The sequence below is a fragment of the Mobula hypostoma genome, chromosome 15 (assembly GCF_963921235.1).
Source record: "Mobula hypostoma chromosome 15, sMobHyp1.1, whole genome shotgun sequence".
In the NCBI taxonomy this organism is placed as follows: Eukaryota; Metazoa; Chordata; class Chondrichthyes; order Myliobatiformes; family Myliobatidae; genus Mobula; species Mobula hypostoma.
The window spans coordinates 17,748,952-17,773,000 of record NC_086111.1 but is presented as its reverse complement, the minus strand read 5'-3'; the positions used below and the strand labels follow the sequence as shown (position 1 = coordinate 17,773,000).

The window sequence follows — 24,049 nt, the reverse complement described above, 5'->3', positions numbered from 1 at the left end:
GGGGGGTGGCCACAGGGGGTGCTCTCAACTATCTGAGCTCTTCCCTTCCCTTCCTTGACAGTCACCCACTTATCTAACTCCTGCAGCCTCGGGGTGACTAACTCCCTGTAGCTCCTTTCTGTCTCCTGCTCATTTTCCCTAATAAGCTGTAGGTCATCAAGCCGCAGCTCCAAATCCCTAATACAGTTTCTGAGGAGCTACATTTCGGTGTACCTGGTGCAGATGTGGCCATTTGGGAGTCTGGGAGACTGGAAGATTCCCAGGATTCCCACACCTGACACCCAGAGCAAAGTACTAACCCTACAGAATGCTCTCTATTCCTCAAAAAATGCAAGGAAAAAACGAAGTCCACTTACCCAGTTACCCCGCCAAAGCCCGAATGAGCCAAAACCCTACCACTCCGTCAATGACTACTCTGCTAGGCAGTGTCTCCCTCTTATGCCTGAACCTTCTCTACTCTCCAACACCTGACTGGTGCTCCAGTTATAGCCGAGCTCCCGTGAAGTTTTCCCTTTTTAAACTTCACTTTACAGTCAGTTGACTAGACAGTCCAATTTCTCAGGCAAGGCCTAATGCAAACAGGCAGAGAAGCGTTGCTGTGCTGTCTTCAAGTCTTGATTTGAAGATGAATCTCTGAATATTGTCTAGTCCACTGACTCAATGTAGTCCTGTAAGCGCTTCTCTGTCCCTCCACTCCCACCCCCAACGATCATACCTTCTTGGTTCTCACTACTGGTGCCGCAGTCATTAATCTCGGCCTATATGCTGGGAGTAGAAGTATAGTCAAATGATCAAACTTTCCAAAATGTGGACGTGGGATGACATGGTAAGTGCTCTTGATGGTGATCACGTGTTTGGCACCTCTGCTTGCACAGGTGATATATTGGTGGTAGTAGTTCAAAGACTTCTTCAAGTTAGCCTGATTGAAATCTCCTGCAGTAATAGGGAAGGGATCTACATGTGCTGTTTTGCGACAGCCTATCACGGTGCTCAGCTCCTCCAGTGCCTGCTTGATGTTGGCCTGAGGTGGAATTTACTTTGCTACTAGAATAACGATGGAAAAGTCCCTCATCAGATAAAATGCGCGACATTTGACCACTACGTGTTCCAGGTCAAGTGAGTAGGATTGAAACAGAACGACCACGTCTGTGCTCCATGATGAATTCAAAGTTCAATGTAAATTTATTATCAAATTACATATATGTCACCATATACAACTCTGAGATTCATTTTCTTGCAGGCATACTCAATAAATCCAAAACAGAATCAAAGAAAGATTGCAACAACTTGGGCATTCAACCAGTGTGCAACAGACAACAAACTGTTCAAGTATGAAAAGAAAGAAATAATAATAATAAATCATAAAGCATACTCCACCTCCTCCACTTTTAAAAGACTAAACTTTAAGAGTCTTTGAGGAGAAAAGCCATACCCTTATACTGAAAATATGACCACAGTTCTAAACAGTGACTTCCTGGAAAACATACTCAGTGTCAACCTTGTCAAGCCTCCCTCCCCTGTGTTAGTCGGTCACGTAGAAATATGGTAAATAATATAGGGCCTGCAGGGACACAATGATATAAGCCAGCTGGGAGTCACTTGTTCATGCAATGATAAGCACCATTCAACCATGGATTATAGGGTAGTTCCCAAAAGTTGGGAATAGCAAATGTAACCCTATTATAAAAGAGAGGGAGAGGGAACATGGACAGCTACAGACCAATTAGGCTTGCGTCAGTAGTTGAAGTAAATTCTCAAAACTATAATGGAAATAGCAAAAGCTAATTTAGAAAATTATAGGACTGAGCAGAATCAACAAGGATTTATGAAAGGAAAATCTTTTCTGAGAAGCTGTTACTAGCGGGGTGTCACAGACATACGTGCTGGGATCCAAGCTGTTCACCATCTATAATTAATGATTTGGATGAGGGAATCATGTATAATATATTAAGTTTGATGAGGATATAAAACCTGGTAAAGGGCAAGTTGTGAAGAGAATGCAGACAAAGTCCAAGACAGAAAGTGAATGACAAAGACCAGATGGAATATAATGTGAAAGAATATCATTCATATAGATAGAAAACAACAGGAAAGCAATCGTCCAAACAGAGAGTGGTGGGTGTGTGCAACACCCTGCCAGGGGTGGTGGGAGAGGCAGATATATTAGGGGTATTTAAGAAAATCTTAGATAGGTACATGGATGATAGAACAGTGAAAGGGCTACGTAGGAGGGAAGGGTAGGATTGTTCTTAGAGTCGATTAAAAGACGGGTCTGTACTGTACTGTCCTGTAATGTTCTATGTGTTGTGCTCAAAGAGATCTGTGTACCCTTGAATGTGAATCACTGGAATTTAATTTGCAGAAACAATAAGCAAATGGTATGCTGGCCTTTACTACAGAATGATTTTAGATCAAAAGGAAACATCTCACAGCAATTCTACGGAGGCAGGTGAAACTATATCTGTAATACTGTGCGCAGTTTTGGTCTCCTCATGCAAAGACAAATTTACACGTAACTGAGGGAGGGAAGCAAGAGTTCACCAAATTAATTTCTGGTGTGGGCTGAGAATATCCTATTTGGAGATGTAAAGCAGACTGCGTCTATATGCTCTTGGATACAGAAAGCCAATCTCATTAAAACCTAAAAATTCTCACGGGTTTAACAGTGCAGGAGCAAGTACAAGATTTTTTCCTGGGTGGGGTGTCTAGAATCAAGAATCAGAGATTCAAGGACTGGCTATTTAAGCCAAAGATGAAAAGTTAATTTTTGGAATTCTCAATCAGTAGAGGCTCAGTTGCAGAGTGTATTCAAAAGTAGCAGATTTTCAGATACTGAGGGAATCAAGGTATACAGGATTTATGGAGAAATGGTATCACTGAGGTAAAAATTCAGTCATGAACTTAAGGAATAGCAGAGAGGGCATGAGTGCAAAATGGTCTATTCTTGCTTTTATTTCTCACATTCTTAGGTAATGTGAGGTCATCTAGCCAAAATGAAACTTAGTGATTACCCCATACCAACTTAGAGATCAGTTTAATTCACAACAGTATGTTTTTTTGAATTAATACCTAAAAATAACAGTACTCAATATTGTGTCTTCCAATAATTATGGATTGAAAAAGATATATCACCCATCTTAATATAATTAAAGAGCAGGATTTTCCACTATAATCTTCAGTCATCCTACTCTTAAGTTAAGCACATGGAATCTTAGCTAAATCATACTTGGAGAGTGAAGCTTTAATTGCTTTTTAAAAATGGAGACATAAGGAAATTATACAATTGAGATAACTAGAAGGTTATACAATCACAACAGGCTGAACTGGCTGAACATCATTACTTTAAGAGAGAGGCTGTGAAGTGATCTGAAAGAGACTTAAAAATTATAAAACACTTCTGCTCCTGGGGAAGAATTGAACTAAGACATTAACCTAAGATTGAAATAAAATATTGAAATATAATACTGAAATATAATATTGAAATAAAATAAGCAATTTCTTTAAGCAGACAGTGAATCTGGAGCTCACCATACATGTATTAGTATACACTCAATGGTCAATTTATTAGATACCTCCTACTAATAAAGTAGCCACTGAGTTGTATATTCATGGTCTTCTGCTGCTGTAGCCCAATGACTTCAAGGTTTGATATGTTGTGGGCTTATTAGGGCATATTCTGGAGATGCAATAGAGCAAATGTTAGCCTTCAGCAACCAACCTTCAGATCTGAATATGGTTTGTAGATTAAATTAAAAATGCAGCTCGGGACAGAATACATCCAATTGACTTGAGATGTCTGCATTGCATGAATGCAATCAACACCCCATTGCATGAATACCACTCTGGAGACCATAGTAATTAACACACATTTTTGGTGTGTTATTGGGAAGAGTTGCAATACATACAACTCGAAAGAAGTATTATGAGGGCATTGTAACTATAGAAATTGTCCTGTTACCTTTGTTCTTTGGGTCGGGGACCCTCTGTCCCTTTCTCTCTCGTGACTCCAAAGGCTGCCAGTTAGAGTGTGTTCCAAATAAAGACTTATATGAGTTTTATATTTACGTGTGCCTCTCTGGTAACTTCATTCATAGTTACACAATGTTCAATGCTCTTCCGCACACCACTGTTGTATCATGTAGTTATATGAGTTACTGTCACCTTCCTGTCAGCTTGAACCAGTCTGAACATTCTTTGCTGACCTCTTCCAATAACAAGGCTTTCTCCCGCAGAACAGCCGCTCACTGGATTTTCTTTTGTTTATTGCACCATTTTCTGTAAACTCTAATGACTGTTGTGCGTGAAAATCCTCGGAGGTCAGTTTCTGAGATACTCAAACCACCCCGTCTGCTTTGAACAACAACTGAATCACCTGACCATGTCTGCACATGCTTTTATTCGTTAAGTTGCTGCCACATGATTGTCTGATTAGATATTTGCATTAACAAGCAGGTATACCTAATAAAGTGGCCACTGAGTTTAGCTGAGTGGGGATGGAAGGAGGTTCCAGTGGAGCACTAGCATGGAATCACTGCACCAAATGGCCTACTTCTGTGCTGAATATATTAAATGGAATTTGCCTTCATTCAGTTGTCTGCCTGATGCTATCAACCTATAGTTTTTCTAGTCTTTTAGTTAATCCCGATATTAGGGTCAGGTTTGTGAGTCTCACATTGACGTATTCTATTCCAGGTGCAATCTGACTAGAGCAGTGTTTCTTCAATTGAACCTTTAGCTGACTTGCACTCTAAGAGTGCATCATCAATCGGAGCCTCCAGTAAAGGGAGCAGATGCATCATCAAATGGTTTTTACAGTCAAAAATTTCTCATGATAAGCAAAGGCTCTTGAAGCAGCTGGCACATATACTATTGAGACAGCAATGCCTGTTATTCTCATGGCTTTCTGCTCACCTGCTGTGTTGTGAGGTCCCAGTGAATTTTGATAAAATCTTCTTTACACTCAGTGAACACTGGCACATCATACTCCTGTACCACAGGCTGGTCTCTCCGCTGTGCAATTACCTTTAGGTGAATGGTATTGGATTCATCTGAAAAAGGAGAACAAACTGTAAGCTCCTTAGAACTACCACTTTATAAAGAAGGATTGGAAATCATTCAAAATGGCAATTCTACTTTCAAGAACTGCTTCCAAGTTTCCATTCTTCCCTTTGGGGAGGCTAAACTCCCTATTAAATCATTTTTCAACTTGATATAGAAATAAAACCCCAATATGATGGAAAAAGCTGCTATATAGAATAACAAGGAACAACTTATCTTACAATGGATAAACTCATTGATGAAATCTCAGGAAATTGTTCATCTAGCTGATGTTGATTGAAAATGCTTCAGTCTTTTCTCATGTGCTGGACAGTGCCATTATTGAGGACAGGGATGATCAGAAAATCTCCTCATAAAACGAATAAATGAAGACTACCATTCATGACTGAAGCTGACAGGACTTTGATCTAAATTCTTTATCAGTATAGCATATGCTATTTTAACTATTAGCGTACTTGAAGTTGTATATTGTGGCTTCAGCAGTTTGGCATTTCACAAAGTACAATTGGTTATGTCACTAATATCCTATCCTGTATTCCTCATGGATCCCAGTATTTTGCCTCTAGGCTGAATGGTAACGGTAGAGTAAGGTATATGACATGAGGTTACAAAGAGATAGAATACAATTCAGATCTTATGTCCTACCTCAATTTGTACAGCTACAATCTGTGAGCTGGCAAATAGGATAATTGTATCAAAAACTACATATTTTTATGAAGACCCAACTGATTCATTGATGATCTTAAGGATAAAGAAACTGCCCCATATACCTGGTCTGGCTTGATGGGATTTGAAGTACAGTATTGTAGCATGGAAGTCTGAAAATTATGTAGCTTTTATCTCAATGCAGCTGATGTGAAGCAAGTCAATTTACACCTGTTGATTAAGATCACAGCTTACATGCTGTTATGAAACAGATTTAGACAAATTTTTGTGGGCAGTTAAATACAAGAAGGATACTTCCCAGCTCCTACTCACTGAGAGAATTAAAGGCTGTTGTGAAATCAATAAAGACGATCCACCTTTGTTAGTCCTGTCCCTGCAATTCTCCTGGAATTGTCACATGGTGAAGATCATATCTGTTGCGTCTCTAAATAAATCCTTATTGCTCAACTGGGCACAGAGAGGAGGCAATTGAGGACTTTTGCAGCATTCAGCAGAAAGACTCTCTGCAGTTACAACTGGATGTGTCACTATTACACTGTTTCTGAGGTCCACAGGAATCCACTTCCCAAATATAAAACATAGAACGCTACAGCACAGTACAGAACTTTTGGCCCATGATGTTGCACTGACCTTTTAATCTAGTCTACGATCAATCTAACTCTTCCCTCCTACATAGCCCTTCATTTTTCTATCATCCATAGGTCTATCTAAGAGTTTCTTATATGTCTCTACCACCACCATGCATCCATCACTCTCTGAGTAAAATATTTACCTCCAGCATCCCCCTATACCTTCCTCCAATCACCTTAAAATTATGCCCGCGCGTATTAGCCATTTCTGACCTGAGAAAACGTCTCTGGTTATTCACTCTATCTGTACCTTGTATCAACTTGTACACTTCTGACAAGTCTCATCTCATCCTCTTTCGCTCCAAAGAGAAAAGGCCTACCTTGCTCAAACTATCCTCTTAAGATATGTCATTTAGTTCTGCATCCTCTTTAAATCTATCCACATCCTTCCTATAATGAAGCAACCAGAACTGAACATAATATTCCAAGTGTGGTCTGACCAGGGTTTTATAGAGCTGCAGCATTACCTTATGGCTCTTGAACCCAATCCCCTGACTAGTGAAGGCCAGCTCACCATATGCCTTCTTAACAACCCTATCAACTTGTGCAGCAACCTTGAGGGATCTATGAACATGAGCCAAAAGATCCCTCTGATCCTCTATAGTGTCAAGAATCCTGCCATTAATTCTGTTAATCATACCCTCAGTTCTAATCGACAAGATCCAAAGCCTGGTCCTCTGTGTCTCCCCCTGCAACTGGATCCTTGACTTCTTCGCCAGGAGACCACAGTCTGTGCAGATTGGAAATAACATCTTCTCCTCACTGACAAAATCAACACTGGCACACCTCAAGGATGCATTCTTAGTCCACTGCTTTACTTTCCCTACACCCACAACTGTGTAGTTAGTCGAAGCTCAAACGCCATCTAAAAATTTGCCGATGACACAACTATTGTTGGCAGAACTTCAGATGGTGACAAAGTGTACGGAAGTGAGATAGACCAGTTAGTTGATGTCTTCACAGCAATGACCTTGCACTCAACATCAGTAAGACCTAGGAACTGAATGTGGACTTCAGGAGGGGGAAGTTGAGGGAACACACAGCAGTCCTCATCGAGGGATCAGAAGTGGAAAAGGTGAGTAGTTTCAAATTCCTGGATGTCAACATCTATGAGGATCTATCCTGGGCCCAAGATATCAATGCAATTACAAAGAAGGCAAAACAGCGGCTATGTCACCAAAGATATTCGCAAATTTCTACAAATGTACTGTGGAAAGCATTCTAACTGGTTGAATCACAGTCTGGTAGACAGGAGCCACTGCACAGGATTGAAAAATGCTGCAGAAAGTTGTGAGCTCAGCCAGCTCCATCATGGGCACTATCCTACCCAGAATCCAGGACACCTTCAAAAGACAATACCTCAAACAGGTGGCATTCATCATTAATGACCCCCATTATTCAGGACGTGCCCTCTTCTCATTGGTACCATCAAGAAGGTGGTACAGGAGCCTGAAAACACACACTCAATGTTTCAGGAACAGCTTCTTTCCCTCCACCATCAGATTTTTGAATGGACTATGAACCATGAACACTACCTCAGCACTTTTTCCTTTTTTTTTTTGCACTACTTATTTAATTAATTTTCTTTCTTATATATACACATTGTAATTTTAATTATATATTGCAATGTACTGCTGCCAAAAAACCAACAAATTTCACGACATACGCCAGTGATATTGAACCAGATTCTGATTCTGTATTCTAATTCAACCTACCAAAATGAATTACTTCACACTTAACCTGGGTTGAACACCATCTGCCACTTCCAGCTACTGCAGCCCAGCTCTACATCGTGTCAATGTCCTGATGCAACCTACAACAACCCTCCACCCTGTCCACAACTCCACCAAACCTCCTGTCATATGCAAAATTACTAACCCACCCTACTACTTTTTCATCCAAGTCATTTATAAAAATCACAAAGAGCAGGGGTCCCAGAACAGATCCTTGCAGAACACCACTAGTCACTGACCTCCAAGCAAAATACACTCCATCTACTACCACCCTCTGCCCTCTATGGGCAAGCCAATTCTGTATCCACACAGCCAAGATCCCCGGTTCCCATGTCTCCTGATTTTCTGAATGAGCCTATCATGGGTAATTTTATCAAATGCTTTACTAAAATCCAGATACACCACATCAATTACCCTACCTTCATCAATGTGTTTTGTCACATCCTCAAAGAATTCAATATTGATTTTTCACTTAAGATCTTTTCCAAGTCTACAAACCTCGACAACAAAACCATCTGTGGATGTCCAGTCCCTACACACCTCCACTCCCCACACCAGGAAGTCTTCAAAGCTCTCCGTTTCTTTCTGGACACGCGATCCAAACAGTTCCCCTCCACTCTCTTCTGCCTGGCAGAACTGCTCCTCACTCTCAATAACTTTTCCTTTGGTTCTTCCCACTTCCTTCAAACAAAAGGCATAGCCACAGGCATTTGCATGGGTCCCAACTATGCCCTTTTGTTGGCTACATGGAACAGTCTATTGTCCAAGTTACACCAATATCACTCTCCAACTTCTCCTATGTTATAGTGATGACTGCATTGCTGCTGTTTCCTGTACCCAAGCAGAGCTTGTCTACTTCATCATTTTGCCTCTAACTTCCACCCTGCTCTCAAATTTACCTGGTCCATTTCTGACACCTCCCTCCCCTTTCTCGATCTCTTTGTCTCTATCTCTGGAGACAGCTTATCACTGATGACTTTTATAAACCCACTGACTCTCACAGCTACTTGGACTATACGTCTTCCTGCCCTGTTTCTTGTAAAAATGCTACCCCCTTCTCTCAACTCCCCCATCTCAGCTGCATCTGCTCTCAGGATGATGTTTTTCATTCCAGAACTAAGGAGCTGTCCTTCTTCAAAGAAAGGGTCTTCCCTTCCTCCACCATCAACGCTGCCTCCAACCGCATCTCTTCCATTTTGCATATGTCTGCCCTTACCCCATTGTCCCACCACCCCTCCTGGGATAGGGTTCCTCTTGTCCTCACGTACCACCCCACCAGCCTCCGCATCCAGCACATAATTCTCCGTAACTTCCACCATCTCCAACGGGATCCCACCATCAAGCATATCTTTCCCTCCCCCCACTTTCTGCTTTCCACAGGGATTGCTCCCTACGCAACTCCCATGTCCATTCATCCCTCTCCACTGATCTCCCTCCTGGCACAAATGCTACACCTGCCCTTACACCTCCTTCCCTCATTACCATTCAGGGCTCCAAACCGTCCTTCCAGGTAAGGTGACTCTTTACCTGTGAGTCTCTTGGGGGTTGTTCACTGTATCCGGTGCTCCTGGTTGGTCTCCTGTATATCAGTGAAGACCTGATGTAACTTCACCAAGCATCTATGCTCCATCCACCAAAAAAGCGGGATCTCCCAGTGGCCACCCATTTTAATTCCACTTCCCATTCTGACATGTCAGTCAAGGCCTTCTCTACTGCTGAAATGAGGCCGCACTCAGGTTGGAGGAACAACACCTTAAATTCTGTCTGGGTGGCGTCCAATCTCACGGCATGAACATTGATTCTAAAACCTCCAGTAATGCCCCCCCTTACCATTCCCCACTCCCATTTCCTTCTCTCTCCTTATCTCCTTACCTGCCAATCACCTCCCCCTTCCTTTTGTTCCATGGCCTTCAGTCCTCCCCTATCAGATTCACCCTTCTCCAGCCCTTTATCTTTTTCACCAATCAACTTCCCAGTTCTTTACTTCACCCCTCCCCCTTCCCAGTTTCACCTATCACGTTGAACTTCTTTCTCCCCTCCCCCCACCTTCTTAACTTGGCTTCTCATCTTTTTTCCAGTCCTAATGAAGGGTCTCTACCTAAAACAACGACGTTTTATTCTTCTCCATAGAGTTTGCCTGGCCTGCTGAGTTCCTCCAGCATTTCATGTGTGTTGCTTGGATTTCCAGCATCTGCAGATTCTTCTCTTGATTGCTCCAGAATCCTTGCTTTTCAGTCAACCTTTTTTGTAAGTATTGGCGTTGGTGAGCTGGACCAGAACTCTGATGGTCAGCGACTGGTCATAGTTGATATGCTAAATTTTTTCATCATTCCCTTGGCACAACTTGCAAGGGAGTGGTGACAAAAATCAAAGCATTTGACATTCTTCATCACTGATCAATCCTGCCACAGGATATACTCATTTCAAATTTTGGTAAAAATCATAGTTGTATCCAAATATTACTTTATAATTTGTAAGTAGACATAACATGCAGGGCTCAGAAAATTCCAAGAGCTCAAATACCGAGACGGACATACCTATTGGCAGAGAACACTCTCCACGGGCATTCAAATCCTCCAGAATGATGGTCATCAGTGGGACCAGTTTCTGCTTGCTGTCATCATTAGAGATGAAACCACTTTCAAGCTAGAAAAAGAAAGCTGATATAGATCATGCTCTGCAGCTTCATCTATCCTAATAGCACCTGACAAAATCAATTTAAAGAAAAAATGGCAATGGGTTGAGACTCAAACTCCTCCCCATTTTACAACTGACACTTCACTGATGGCATTGAGATTTTCACCTCATTGAAAATGCATAACTATGACAATGCATAATCCAGTGTGCCACTTGCTTCCAGACATTTTTAAGTACTTTGATTTGTACTCAGTTTATTCTGCAGCCTTATCATAACATAGTGTTTAGTGCTCATAGTTTAATGGACCCATGAGAACTGCCCGTCTGCACAAAACACTTGGAAACTTCTGACCTTCATTACAGTGCTCTAAATTTCCCATTACAAAGCAGCATTAATAATAACAAAAATGTTTACAGTGCTTTTAGACAGGGCATTCCAGTTCCAAACATAGTTGTTGAAATATGTATATGAAATCTTCCAAATCCATCCAGGTAGGTTGCCTTAATTGGACATTTGCTGGGAAGTGTGAAAGAATTAAACAGAATATTTTAAAAGGTGATGTTTTTTTTGTCTTTCCTCTAGTCCTTACCTCCAGTGTAGTGAGATATCCTGCCAGTTTTTTAACAATTGGCTCCAAGGAGCAGGTCTTGGCTTTCGCATCACAAACAAAGCCCAAATTGAAGAGCAGTGCATTCCTCACATATTTCTTATGTTCTATGCATACAGGGCAGCCAATCAGCTTCTTGTCCATTGCAGTACTTCTCAGCATAAAAATCAATTTAAAAAAGTATTAAGATAGCGTTCACAAATATTTTTTTCATTTACCGTATGTCTAATTGCCTGAGAACTGTACACAGTTCTAAGGCAATTACATATTATCATGGGGGGTGTTGTTTGCAAAACAATCACTCATAAGCAATGTAACCTCCAACTTCCCAGTGGGGTCTGACCAAATATATCAGTTAATTTACTCCTATACATCATTCTGCAAAAACTGGCTGCTAAGATTTTATTACTACATCAATGACTGCATCCAAAGACCTTGACCAAAGCTTTGTTCATGAGCCACATAACTGAATAGCTCCAAATCATAAACACAAGAGATTCTGCAGATGCTGTTAATCCAAAGCAATACACACAAAATGCTGGAAGAACTCAGCAAATCGGGCAGTTTCTATAGAGGCAAATAAATTTGATGTTTTAGGTAAAGGCCCTTCATCAGGACGGGAAAGGAATGGAGCAGAAGCCAGGATAAGAAGGTGAGGGAGGAGGAGTACAAGCTGGCAAGTATACGCGAAACCAGGTGAAGGGGTGGGTGGAAGAGGGTGAGAGTGAAGTAAGAAGCTGCGGGTGATAGGTGGAAGATGTAAACGGCTGAAAAAGGAAACTAATTAGAGAGGAATGGCAGACAAGGCATTAGGAACTGTTATGCCTGGGAGTTCTGCCTGCAGCTCAATGGAGTAACATATAAATTCTGTGGCTGCCTTTAATTCCTCCTTTTCCCCAGTTTAATCCTTGAATTTTTCAACTTTTATTTCCTGGATCTTGGAGGGAGATAGTGGTCATTATGTTGTATCCTTTAAGAAATGGAAAACAGCCTTTTGAACCCAGCAATAGAAAGGGAAAAACTTCAAAAGAAAAATCAGAAGACATGACTGACTGGGCTGAGCGTTTGGAACGTATGTTGATGGATCTCGATAACAAAATGGATAATAACACTTCTGAGTTGAAGTCGTTCCGACAGAGTTTACAGACTATTGAGGAAAATATTCTCTCCCTAAATACTGAGCTTAAAGAATCGAAATGTCAGATTGCGGATATTTCAACCCGATTGGAACAGGCCCAATGCAAAATTGTCAATTTAGAGGAAAAGTCTCGAAGGAACAACATTCGTATTTTAGGTCTTCCGGAAGGCTCAGAATCTGGAGATCTATTGGATTATTTTGCCAATCTGTTTCAATCTCTGTTCCCGGATATTCTATCTCAGCCTCCCGATATTGAAAGAGCTCACAGAATTTTTACTGTGTCAGGTAAAGCTCGACCAATTTTAGTCAACTTTCTTCGCTTTAAAGTTAAAGACCAAATTATAAAATGTGCAAGAAAACAGGAAGTTCTTAAATTTAACAGTTCCAAGATCCATTTTTATGAAGATTATCCACGGGAAGTTATGCAACGACGGATTAAATTCATAACGGTCATGAAGATTGCTTACGAAAAAACTGTTTCCATCCCTGAGATATCCAGCGAAACTAAGACTATTTCCTAAAGACTCTACTCCTCGTGTCTTCTTGGATCCCCAAGCAGCCTTGGATTTTGTCAATTCTATTGTGGAATTGTCTGATGTATGAAAGATATTAGAGTCTCTGAATAATTCTCCGAGGGAAAGAAAACAGGTTTTGAAGATCTAGGTATGCTGAAGCTATCTTTTGATCGATGGATTACTTAAAGAAGAGATGGTCTTCTTGGTTTGATTAAAGAATGATTTTTTTTTTGAAGGCTGTTTAGTACACGGAGTGAATTAATACAGCGGATAGGTTGTGAACTGGTTTGATTATCTGTTTCTATTTTTCTTTTTCTTTATTAATTAAGTGATAGGTTGCTTGCAGTTTATATAGATTTTTTTCTTATTTTTTTGGAGTGTTTGGTAATAGATAATCAGCTTTAATTCTTTTGTTAAATAAGGTAGTAAGTTAAAGAATAATGGCGCTGCTTTTCTCTCTTTAGAGATTAAACTGTTTGGGTTAATAGCATTGTTTTGGCGTCTTTGGACTGTTGTATTCCTTTAGCTTATTTTCATTCATTAAGTATAAACATTTTTTTCTTTGCTGGGCTTTCTTTTAATCTTAAGGTTACGTATTTTCTTTGTAAGGGGGAGGGGGAATTGGGAGAAAAAACTTTTAATTATTATTTAAACTGAGCGGCACGCGGAACTCCGTTCTTATGTCTCTTTTCTTGGGGATGCGTTCCGGCTTTTTCTTTCTTTCGCCGGATTTTCTTCCTTGGGGATGGTGGGATGTTTGGGGGTATTTTTGTATTTTGGGGTTTATTGTGGGACTTTTTTTTCACACACACTTTTTGTATTTTTTCCCATTATGGAGTTCCGGAGCATGTGTGTTTTCTATTTGGTTATATTCATCACCGCCATCTTTGATTAGCCTGCGATGGTATGCGTGTATTGTCGTGTTCAGAATAAAATCCAATAGTATTTAAACAGATAAACGTTATTAGTTGGAATGTACGTGGCTGGAATCACCCTATTAAGCGAAAGAAGACATTTAAAGTTATTAATCGATTCCAGCCCGATATAATTTCTGCTCAAGAAACGCATATCAGAATGGGCGATCAAAATAAATTTTTTAAAACATGGAAGGGCCTTCAATATCATGCAACATGTCAAAATAAAACAAAGGGGGTATCTATTTTTATTAAATCTAATATTTTATTTATTCAAGAAAAAAATTGTTTCAGATAATAATAGTAAGATTTTTAATTATTAAAGGAACAATTTGTAATAGAAAAATTGTCCTGGTTAATCTATACGGACCTAATGTAGATGATCCTTTTTAAAAAAATATATTTGGTTTATTACCAGACTTAAATGAATATATGCTGCTCATGGGAGGTGACTTCAACTGTTGTTTAAATCCTTTGATTGACAAAAGTTCAACCAATCAGCAGCTTCTGAGTCGTTCGGCAACACTTATTAATTCCTTTTTAACTGATTATGGTTTGATAGAAATCTGTAGAAATTTACATCCTAATGACAGAGATTATTCTTTTTATTCACATGTTCATAATAAATATTTGAGAATTGATTATTTTATAGCTGATTTCCGATTTTTGTCCAAAGTCCAGAAATGTGAATATGATGCTATTGCTGTCTCGGATCATGCACCTTTAAGTTTAACTTTTGAGTTAAATGATGTTAGTAATGTAAACTTGCCTTGGCGCTTTCTAGAAAATTTATTACAAAGTTCAGGCTTTGTTAAATTTATAGAGATTCAGATAAAAGATTTCTTTCTTTTTAATAATATGGGAGATGTTTCAAAATTGATTATATGGGATACACTCAAAGCATATTTGCGAGGTCAGATAATATCTTATTTGGCTAAACTTAAGAAACAGACAAAAATAGAATTAGATAGAATCTCCAAACTAGTTAAAGATCTAGATAATACTTATGCAGTTTCTCCTAATGTTGATTTATTTAAACAAAGGGTTGAACTTCAATCTCAATATAATTTACTATTAATTTATCCGATTGAAAGAAATTTGCTTAAATTAAAAAGTCAATTTTATATGTCTGGAGATAAAAGTAACAAGCTATTAGCATCTCAACTTAAAGCACTTAGAGCTAAAAGACACATTTTAAAAATTTGTAAGAGAGATGGTAGTTTAGCTTGTAATTACGAAAATATTAATAAAATTTTTCAAGACTATTACAGTGAACTCTATAAATCTCAGTTTCCAGCTGACCCTTCTAATATGTATGCCTTTTTACAAAAGATTGATTTTCTTAGAATATCTGTTGAAGATCAGCAAATTCTTGATGCTCCTTTTACTGAAAGAGAAATTCAGAAAACTATTCTTTCAATGCAATCTGGTAAAGCTCCTGGATTGGATGGTTTTACTGTAGGATTTTATAAAAAAATTTGAACATTTGCTTACTCCTTATATGTTGGAAATGCTTAAAGATTCTTTTATGTTAGAGTTACCTTCCACATTTTATGAAGCTTCTATTTCTTTAATCCTTAAGAAAGATAAAGATCCTACTGATTGTGCTTCATATAAAACTATTTTATTATTAAGTATGGATGCCAAAATTCTTTCAAAAATAATGGCTACTTGGATGGAGAATATACTAGCTAAAATTATTTCTCAGGTTCAAACGGCCGTTATTCTTTTTCTAATACTCAGAGATTGTTAAATATTATATTCTCATCCCTCTCTATGACTCCCCAATGTGTTGTTTCTCTAGATGCTAGAAAGGCATTTGATAGAGTTGAATGGAAATATCTGTTTAAAGCTTTAGAGAAATTTGGCTTTGGTACTAATTTTAATAAATAGATTAGATTAATATATAAAAGCCCTATTGCCACTGTTATCACTAATAACTGTAGATCCCCCTTTTTCCAACTTTCTCGGGGCATGAGACAAGGATGTCCGTTAAGTCCTCTGTTATTTAACTTGATGCTGGAACCCTTGGCTATTGCACTTTGTGAAGCTAAAAATATTCAAGGAATTTCTATAAATGATCTCCCTTTATGCAGATGATCTTTTGGTTTATATTTCGAATCCCGAAGAATCTATTCCTAGCTTATTGAAATTATTAAATGAATTTGGATTGTTTTCAGGATATAAATTAAACCTGCATAAAAGTGAATTATTTCCTTTAAATGATTCCGCTTCTATATATGATAACATTCCTTTAAAAGTTACAGATTCTTTTACATATTTAGGTATTACCATTACTAAAAATTATGGAGACCTTTATAGAGCTAATTTAGTTCCCTTAGTGGATTTTATGAAGCAATTTTTTTCTAGATGGAATCCACTTACACTTCCCTTAGTAGGTCCAATTCATGCAGTTAAAATGATGATTTTACCAAAATTTTTATATGTATTTCAAAACATTCCTATTTTTCTAACTAAGAAGTTTTTTTGATCAAGTTGACTCCATTATTTCTTCTTTTGTTTGGAATAATAAAAGACCAAGAATTGGAAAATATCATTTACAAAAATTAAAAAAGGATGGAGGTCTTACTTTGCCTAATTTAAGAATGTATTATTGGGCGGTTAATATACGTTATGCGTGTTCTTGGTCATATTGGACCGATAAAAAGGAACGACCATCTTGGGTTGACTTGGAATTGAAAACAGTGAAACAATTTCATTTGGCTTTGTTATTAGGAGCTCCTTTACTTGTACAATTAGCAAAAATTTCTATTTTAAATATAAATCCTATGATTAATCAATCATTACAAATTTGGTATCAGTTTCGTAAGTTTTTTAATCTTAAAAAAAACCTTTTTAGTTTAATTTATCAAAACTATTTATTTAAACCTTCACTTAATGATCCTACCTCTTCTCTTTGGAGGGTAAAGGAATTTTTCCCTTCATGGACTTGTTTCAAGAAGGTCGATTGATGTCCTTTGAGAAATTAGTAACTAAATACTCTCTCTCATATTCACATTTTTTGCAATATCTTCAGGTCAGACATTTTTTACAAGAATATTTAAGCAATTTTCCATATATACAAGATTCTGACCTGTTAGACATTATTTTAAAAATGAATCCTTTAGTGAAAGGCTTTATTGGGAAAATTAATAATTTACTATTACAACAGGACAATTATCCTTTACTTAAGATCAAGCAAGATTGGGAAAGAGAGCTTAATATGACCTTGATAACAGAGGATTAGTTGCAAATTTTGAAGCTGGTTAACTCTTCTTCGATTTGTGCCAGTCATTCTCTAATTCAATTTAAAATTGTACATCGTTATTATTTGACGAAGGAGAGATTATCTAAAATATTTCCTAATGTAAATAGTTAGTGTGATAGATGCAAAACTGAGATAGCTACATTGACACATATGTTTTGGTCGTGTTCTGTATTGAAACAATTTTGGAAATCTATTTTTTCTATAATCTCTAAAGCGTTAAGAATCAATTTACAACCTAATAAATTGACAGTTTTGTTTGGTATAATTCCTCAACATATTCACGGTATTTCTATATCTGACCAATATGTAATTGCATTTGTCACATTATTGGCTAGAAGGGCTATTTTATTAAAATGGAAAGATGCCTCTGCTCCCACTTTGATACAATGGTTCTCTCAGGTGATGTTATGTCTTAGCTTGGAAAAAAATTAGAAGTCGAACTCTTGATCCTAAATTTGACTTTGAGAAAAGGTGGGGTTCTTTTGCCCGTTATTATCATTTGACTTGAGTTAATAAAGATGGTCCTTTTCTGATGCTTGGTTATATGAATTTGGTTGGCGGTTTGACGTCTTTTTTTATGGAAGCTTGTATGGCGCATAGCTCCAGGTTTGTGCTCCAAATGGGTTTTTTCCCCCCTTCTTTTTAGTTATTAGGGGTTTTCTCTGTTTTAGTTAGTAGGGGTTCTTTTTTTCTTTCTTTCCTTTTTTCCATAAAAAAAAGCTTTAATACTTTGTTTTTGATTATTATTGATATACTGTTCAGCCTGGTTGATAAAAGTTTAACTTTTACTCTACATATGGATATGTTACCTTGATTATTTTGCTGTATTTTTTTCTGTTGTTGATTTTCAATAATAATTAATAAAAAGATTTAAAAAGAAAAAGTAACTGTTATGCCTATTCCTTATTTTTTATTCTCTTACGCAGTTGTTGAACAAAGCGCATTGGGAACATACTAAGGTTATGACAGGCACCAAATAAATTCAAATCTTATCTTTATTATACAAACTGACTTTAATTCAGTGCTAGTGCCTTAGAATAATTATGCATCTCTTAAGATACCAAAGCCTTTACAGGCATATCCAGCTAGCATTGTTGGTGAAGTGTGTAAATACAAACTTTCTACTTCTGTGCTCTTGAAGATGAAGAGATTTTCTTCCATGAAATGAGTTGTTGTGATCTGGACTATTCCGCTTTAAAGGACAGTGTAATTAAAATTAAAAGTAATTTTTATAGAAGGGGATATGAAACCGAAAAGGAGCAGCTTAAAAAATAATGGAGAAAAAGCGGAGGTGGGATTAATTAGGTTGTTTTTTCAAAGAGCCAGTACCATCACAATATCTAGAATGTTCTCATTCTACCATGTATGATTTTAACAGCATTCTTTTTCGCTGTTACAAAGCAGTTCCAAAATCAAACTGGATCTTGTACAACCGTAAGTTCCAGATCGTAATACAACTCCTAATACAAAAATGAACAGTTATATAAAAATATGTATGAGTATACAAAGGATTATATCACTTACACAGTAATGAGTTTGTTCTGTAACTCTGGCTTTGTTATGATGTAGACTTGGACTGTATCAAATAATTCTCTTGAGATATACTCCTCAGGTACCTGTAATAGATATTAGTGATTCATAGAAAGACTGGACAGGTAAGGGTTGCAAGATTTTACTGATCCATAAATTCTTAGAAGTCACTAAGTAACAGGTCACCTCATAAATAAGCTGAAGTGAATGAACTACCATACTTTACGTTGAAACGAAAATCTTAACTGGCACAGTAATTCTGTGCTGAAGCTCTCAGTATAAATTAATTACAGCTAGTACTCACACTGATATGTAGGTACTGCTATTAAAATAAAGGGGAAAACAACCTTTAACACTAAAGGTTGAATTCAATGTTCTCAACTCAGCATCTTGTTATTTTACTAAACAAGGCAACCAAACAGTAATTAACTAATAACCACAAGAGATTCTGCAGATGCTGGAAATCCAGAACAAACAGAAAATGTTGGAGGAACTCAGCAGGTCAGGTAGCAACGATGGAGAGGAATAAACCTTCAATGTTTTGGGCAGAGACCCTTCATCAGTCCTGATGAAGAGCCTTAGTCTGAAATGTCGACTGTAAATAACTTAAATCTTTAACATTTTCCAAAAACATAGAAAAATTATAAAGAAAATTTGACATTGAACTATATGGGATACTAGAGCAGATAACTGAAGGCTTAGACATAAGTTTTAAGGATACATTAAAAAAGGAATACAGGTTGAATATTGAGGAAAATCCAGAAGAGAGCTATGAAGCTGTTTTCTCAGTGGCAGGTAAAGATTTAGGTGGGGGAAGGAAATGTTGATGGAGAACAATAAAAGGAAGTGATCGAAGGTAGTCTTATCAATAAATGAGAGAAAAAGATAAACCAGGTTAGCAAGCTCAGGGAACCAGCTTGGATGAAAAGATGGAAAATAAAACAGGAAATAAGAATGATGGACGAAAATGGCAGTTAAAATCAGTCAGGATAAAATAACACACAGAAGGAAGAAATAATTGAAAGTATATCAAAAATGTGTTATGGTATTTAGTTGGCAGCAGAGAATGAAAATGTTAAAATACTAGCATTACCTTGAGGCAAACTGAGAAAGAAATGCCTGGACACGAGGCAGACAATCAGGTGCAGTTTGGTGATTACAGCCACTATGGTATAAAGGTATAACTAGGTAGTGATGTTGTTATCCTACCTCAGCAGGTGCTTGTCAGGGCCACAATGTTGTAACTCATACCATGAATAGCTCAAACAGGGAGATGAATTAGTAGCATTTCATTTACTGACAGAATCAGCACAATGAACAGTGAGTTAGTGAACAAGTAGACTGCCAAAATTACTCCCTACTGAAGCTCAAACAACAGGAATTCTGCAGATGCTGGAAATTCAAGCAACACACATCAAAGTTGCTGGTGAACGCAGCAGGCCAAGCAGCATCTATAGGAAGAGGCGCAGTCGACGTTTCAGGCCGAGACCCTTCGTCAGGACTAACTGACGAAGGGTCTCGGCCTGAAACGTCGACTGCGCCTCTTCCTATAGATGCTGCTTGGCCTGCTGCGTTCACCAGCAACTTTGATGTGTGTTCCCTACTGAAGCTGCCTGGTTAAGAGGATCGGCAAGAGAATAGGGTGGTCACCTGGGTTACTTTATTTCACAAGGCAGTACCTCTCTAGAGCCTTCAAGGGATACCAAATACTATAGATAGTGGGGGCGTGGGGTCTGTAGGAAGATTATTGTGCTTTGAAGCATTGATGCATGTATTTTGGAAGGCAAAACAACTAATAATGAAAAGACAGACCTCATTACCATCAGTAACAAACTGATCAAATCTTAGATTCATGTACGATTATAATGCTCTGATCTCACATTGTAGATGGCAAAGTGAAAGAAATCTCTGTACATATGCATAGGTCAGACTGGGATTACAAAACCAAAACTGTACCAGTAGTGGCAAACCCATTAAACAATCACTAGCGTTGCTTAAAGGAATGAAGCTTATACATCCAATGATTTGTTTTATTTATTTAGCGATACAGCAGAGCAGGCCCTTCCAGAAACCCCTCACAACCCAATTAACTCTAACTTAATCACAGGGCAATTTACAAAAATCAATTAACCAACCCAGTACATCTTTGGACTGAGGGAGGAAACTCATGTACTCCAGCAGAAGGATGTACAGACCCGTTACAGAACAGCGCCAGAACTGAACTCCAAAAAGTCCTGAGCTGTAAAAGCATCACACCGTTGTTCTACCACTGAGATTCTCCACTCTTGCCTCTAAATCATTATGGTCATCATCTCTCCCTGCATCAAGGATCAAATTTATTTGTCATATACATTAGGAATTAGCTGTGGTGTATTGGTTAGGGTATGACATGCAACAAAAAGGACATTCATTCAACAATTAAAAACAACAAAAAATTACATAAAAATAAATTTAGAGGTTAAAGTATGGATATAGAAGAAAATGTATATATAATGTAAACAGCATTATAAAAAGTGGTTTAAAGTATTTACAGTACAGTACAATGACAGAGGTAATAGAGAAAGGGGGATGGTTGGGGGCAAATGAGAATAGTTGATCAGATTAACTGTCTGGTGATAGAAACTTTTAAGATGGTGTTAAGAGAGCTTTTGGAAAAGGCAGCTTGTAGGTTGGTTAGTGTCCACATTGATTTTTCTTGTCTGCTTCCTTTGTCCTGAATAGATACAAGTCTTATAGTGATGACAGTCTGCAGCTTATGACCTTCTCTGCTGACCTGATAGTTTGCTGACAGTTTGCATCTAATCATAAGTACAAATACAGCTTTGCACAAGGGAGTGATAAACTGTTGACTCGATCTATTAAAAAAGCCCCATCTGGTAGTAATCAATAGCACTATTTCCAAATAGAGCAGATAAACCTCCCTGTTTTTCGGACCAACAATTCTCACAATTTACATAATTTAAACAGATTGAATAGCCTTCAATGACTTTGCTATGGTGCCTATATTTCTTACAAAGCAATAATGACAGGTTATTTTGTTATAAAGGAAATAAAACTGTGTAAGATGCTTTTTTTGTCCAAATAGATACGAGAGAATGGAATTCAACTAAATATGACTATTGCGAAGTTGAAAAGCAGACAGAAAGATTGCATTTACAATTTTAATTATAAAATTCATGATAAAAATTAAGAAACCTCTTCCACATTGAGAAAACAAAATAAAAATACCCCAACACACATGAAAATTGCTGGTGAACGCAGCAGGCCAGGAGCATCTCTAGGAAGAGGTACTGTTGACGTTTCGGGCCGAGACACTTCATCAGGAGTCCTGACGAAGGGTCTCAGCCCGAAACGTCAACTGCACCTCTTCCTAGAGATGCTGCCGGGCCTGCTGCGTTCACCAGCAATTTTTATGTGTGTTGCTTGAAATTCCAGCATCTGCAGATTTCCTCGTGTTTGCGTTTTTAAAAATACCCCAACTGTTATTGTCATTTTTGAAATTTGGTCAAGTAGCATTAGAAACAGAATTAGCAAGGGGTTCTAATATTAAACTAAACAGCAAAGGACTTAGTGGACAGCCTTGCCTTGTCCCCCGTGAAAGCTGAAAAAAAGGAGACCGACAATTGTTAGTGACAACGGTAGCAATAGGGGCTTTACATTTCATTTTAATCCAATTATTAAAATTAGCACCAAAGCCAAATTTCTCTAAAACATTAAATAAATATTTCCATTCGACTCGATCGAACACTTTTTCAGCATCCAAAGATACAACACATTGTGGAGTTTTAAAAGAGGACAAATATATAATGCTAAATAGTCTCCAAACATTTGAAAAAGAATAGCGACCCTTTATAAAGCCTGTTTGATCTCTAAAAATAATTTTACCCAAAATATTCTCCAACCGATTGGCCATTATCTTTGACAGAATCTTAGTGTTGACATTCAGTAATGAAATAGGTCTATATGAAGCACAGTCAGTGGGATCTTTATCTTTTTTTAAGAATTAAAGAAATAGAAGCCTCATAAAAAGTAGAGGGTAAGTCACCTTTCACAAAAGAATCCTTAAACATTTCCAACATAGAGCATTGAAAAAATGTTGTTTACTTTAATATTAGAACCCCTTGCTATTGCTCTTTGTGAGGCTAAAAATATCCATGGGACTTTTATGAATGAAACCATGCACAAGATCTCTCTTTATGCTGACGATTTATTGGTTTATATATCTAATCCTGACGAATCTATTCCTTCCTTGCTAAAATTATTCAATGAATTTGGAGATTTTTCAGTAAAATTTCAGTAAAAGTGAATTGTTTCCTTTAAAAGATTCTGTCTCTATACATGATAACACTCCTTTTAAAGTCAGGGACTCTTTTAGATACTTAGGTATTATAATTACTAAAAAATATAAGGATCTTTATAAAGCCAACTTTGTTCCTTTAGTAGACTCTATGAAGTATTATTTAGTAGATGGAGTCCACTTACATTTTCACTTGTTGGTCGTATTCATATAGTTAAAATGATGATTTTACCAAAATTTTTATATTTATTTCAGAATATCCCTACTTTTTTGACTAGGAAGTTTTTTGATTGGATTGATTCTATTATTTTACCTTTTATTTGGAATAATAAAAGACCAAGAATTAGTAAATGTCACTTCCAAAAATTGAAAAAGGATGGAAGTCTTTTACTGGGCTGTTAATGTGCGGTACATGTCTTTTTAGTTATACTGGGTTGATAAGAGTGATCGGCCAATTTGGGTAGACCTGGAACTGAAAGTTGTAAAACAGTTTTATTTAACCTCATTATTGGGAGCTGCTTTACCTATACAATTAGCTAAAGTTGCTAATTTAAACATGTATCCTGTGATAATTAAATATTCTTTACAAATTTGGCTCCAGTTCCGCAATCTTTTTAATCTTAAAAAATTTAAACTTTGTAGTTTAATTCATCAAAATTACTTTTTTAAGCCTTCTTTGAGTGATCCAATTTTTTACTTCAGAAAAATAAAGGTATTAATTCTTTTTTGGATTTATTTAAAGAAGATAGATTGATGTCTTTTGAACAAAATTAATTCATAAATATTCTCTTTCATACTCACACTTTCTGCAATACTTTCAAGTTAGACATTTTTTACAAAAATATTTAAGTAATTTTCCTTACATATTGGAGGCTGACCTGTTGGATACTATTATGAGCATGAATCCTTCGATCAAGGGTTCTATTGGAAGAATTTATAATTTATTATTACAATGGGATAAGCGTCCTTTATCTAAGATTAACAGGATTGGGAAAAGGAACTCAATTTGACTTCTATGACGGAGGACTGGATGTAGATTTTGAAGTTGGTTAACTC

General features: G+C 37.5%; 1 protein-coding gene across 5 annotated transcripts in view; it reads right to left on the bottom strand.

Moving 5' to 3' along the window:
• Positions 1-24,049, bottom strand: part of nprl2 (NPR2 like, GATOR1 complex subunit) — a 56,654-nt gene that overhangs the window by 27,267 nt on the left and 5,338 nt on the right. For 4 of the 5 annotated variants that reach the window (XM_063067791.1, XM_063067793.1, XM_063067795.1 and 1 more), the window contains exons 2-5: positions 18,691-18,782; positions 11,314-11,482; positions 10,624-10,732; positions 4,912-5,048 (exon numbers count right to left, since the gene is read on the bottom strand). In XM_063067791.1, the coding sequence (XP_062923861.1) occupies positions 4,912-5,048; positions 10,624-10,732; positions 11,314-11,482; positions 18,691-18,782 (507 nt within the window). Of the gene's footprint in view, positions 1-4,911; positions 5,049-10,623; positions 10,733-11,313; positions 11,483-18,690; positions 18,783-19,905; positions 20,038-24,049 lie in introns of those variants that run through there. The other variant, XM_063067794.1, reaches the window with a different exon arrangement.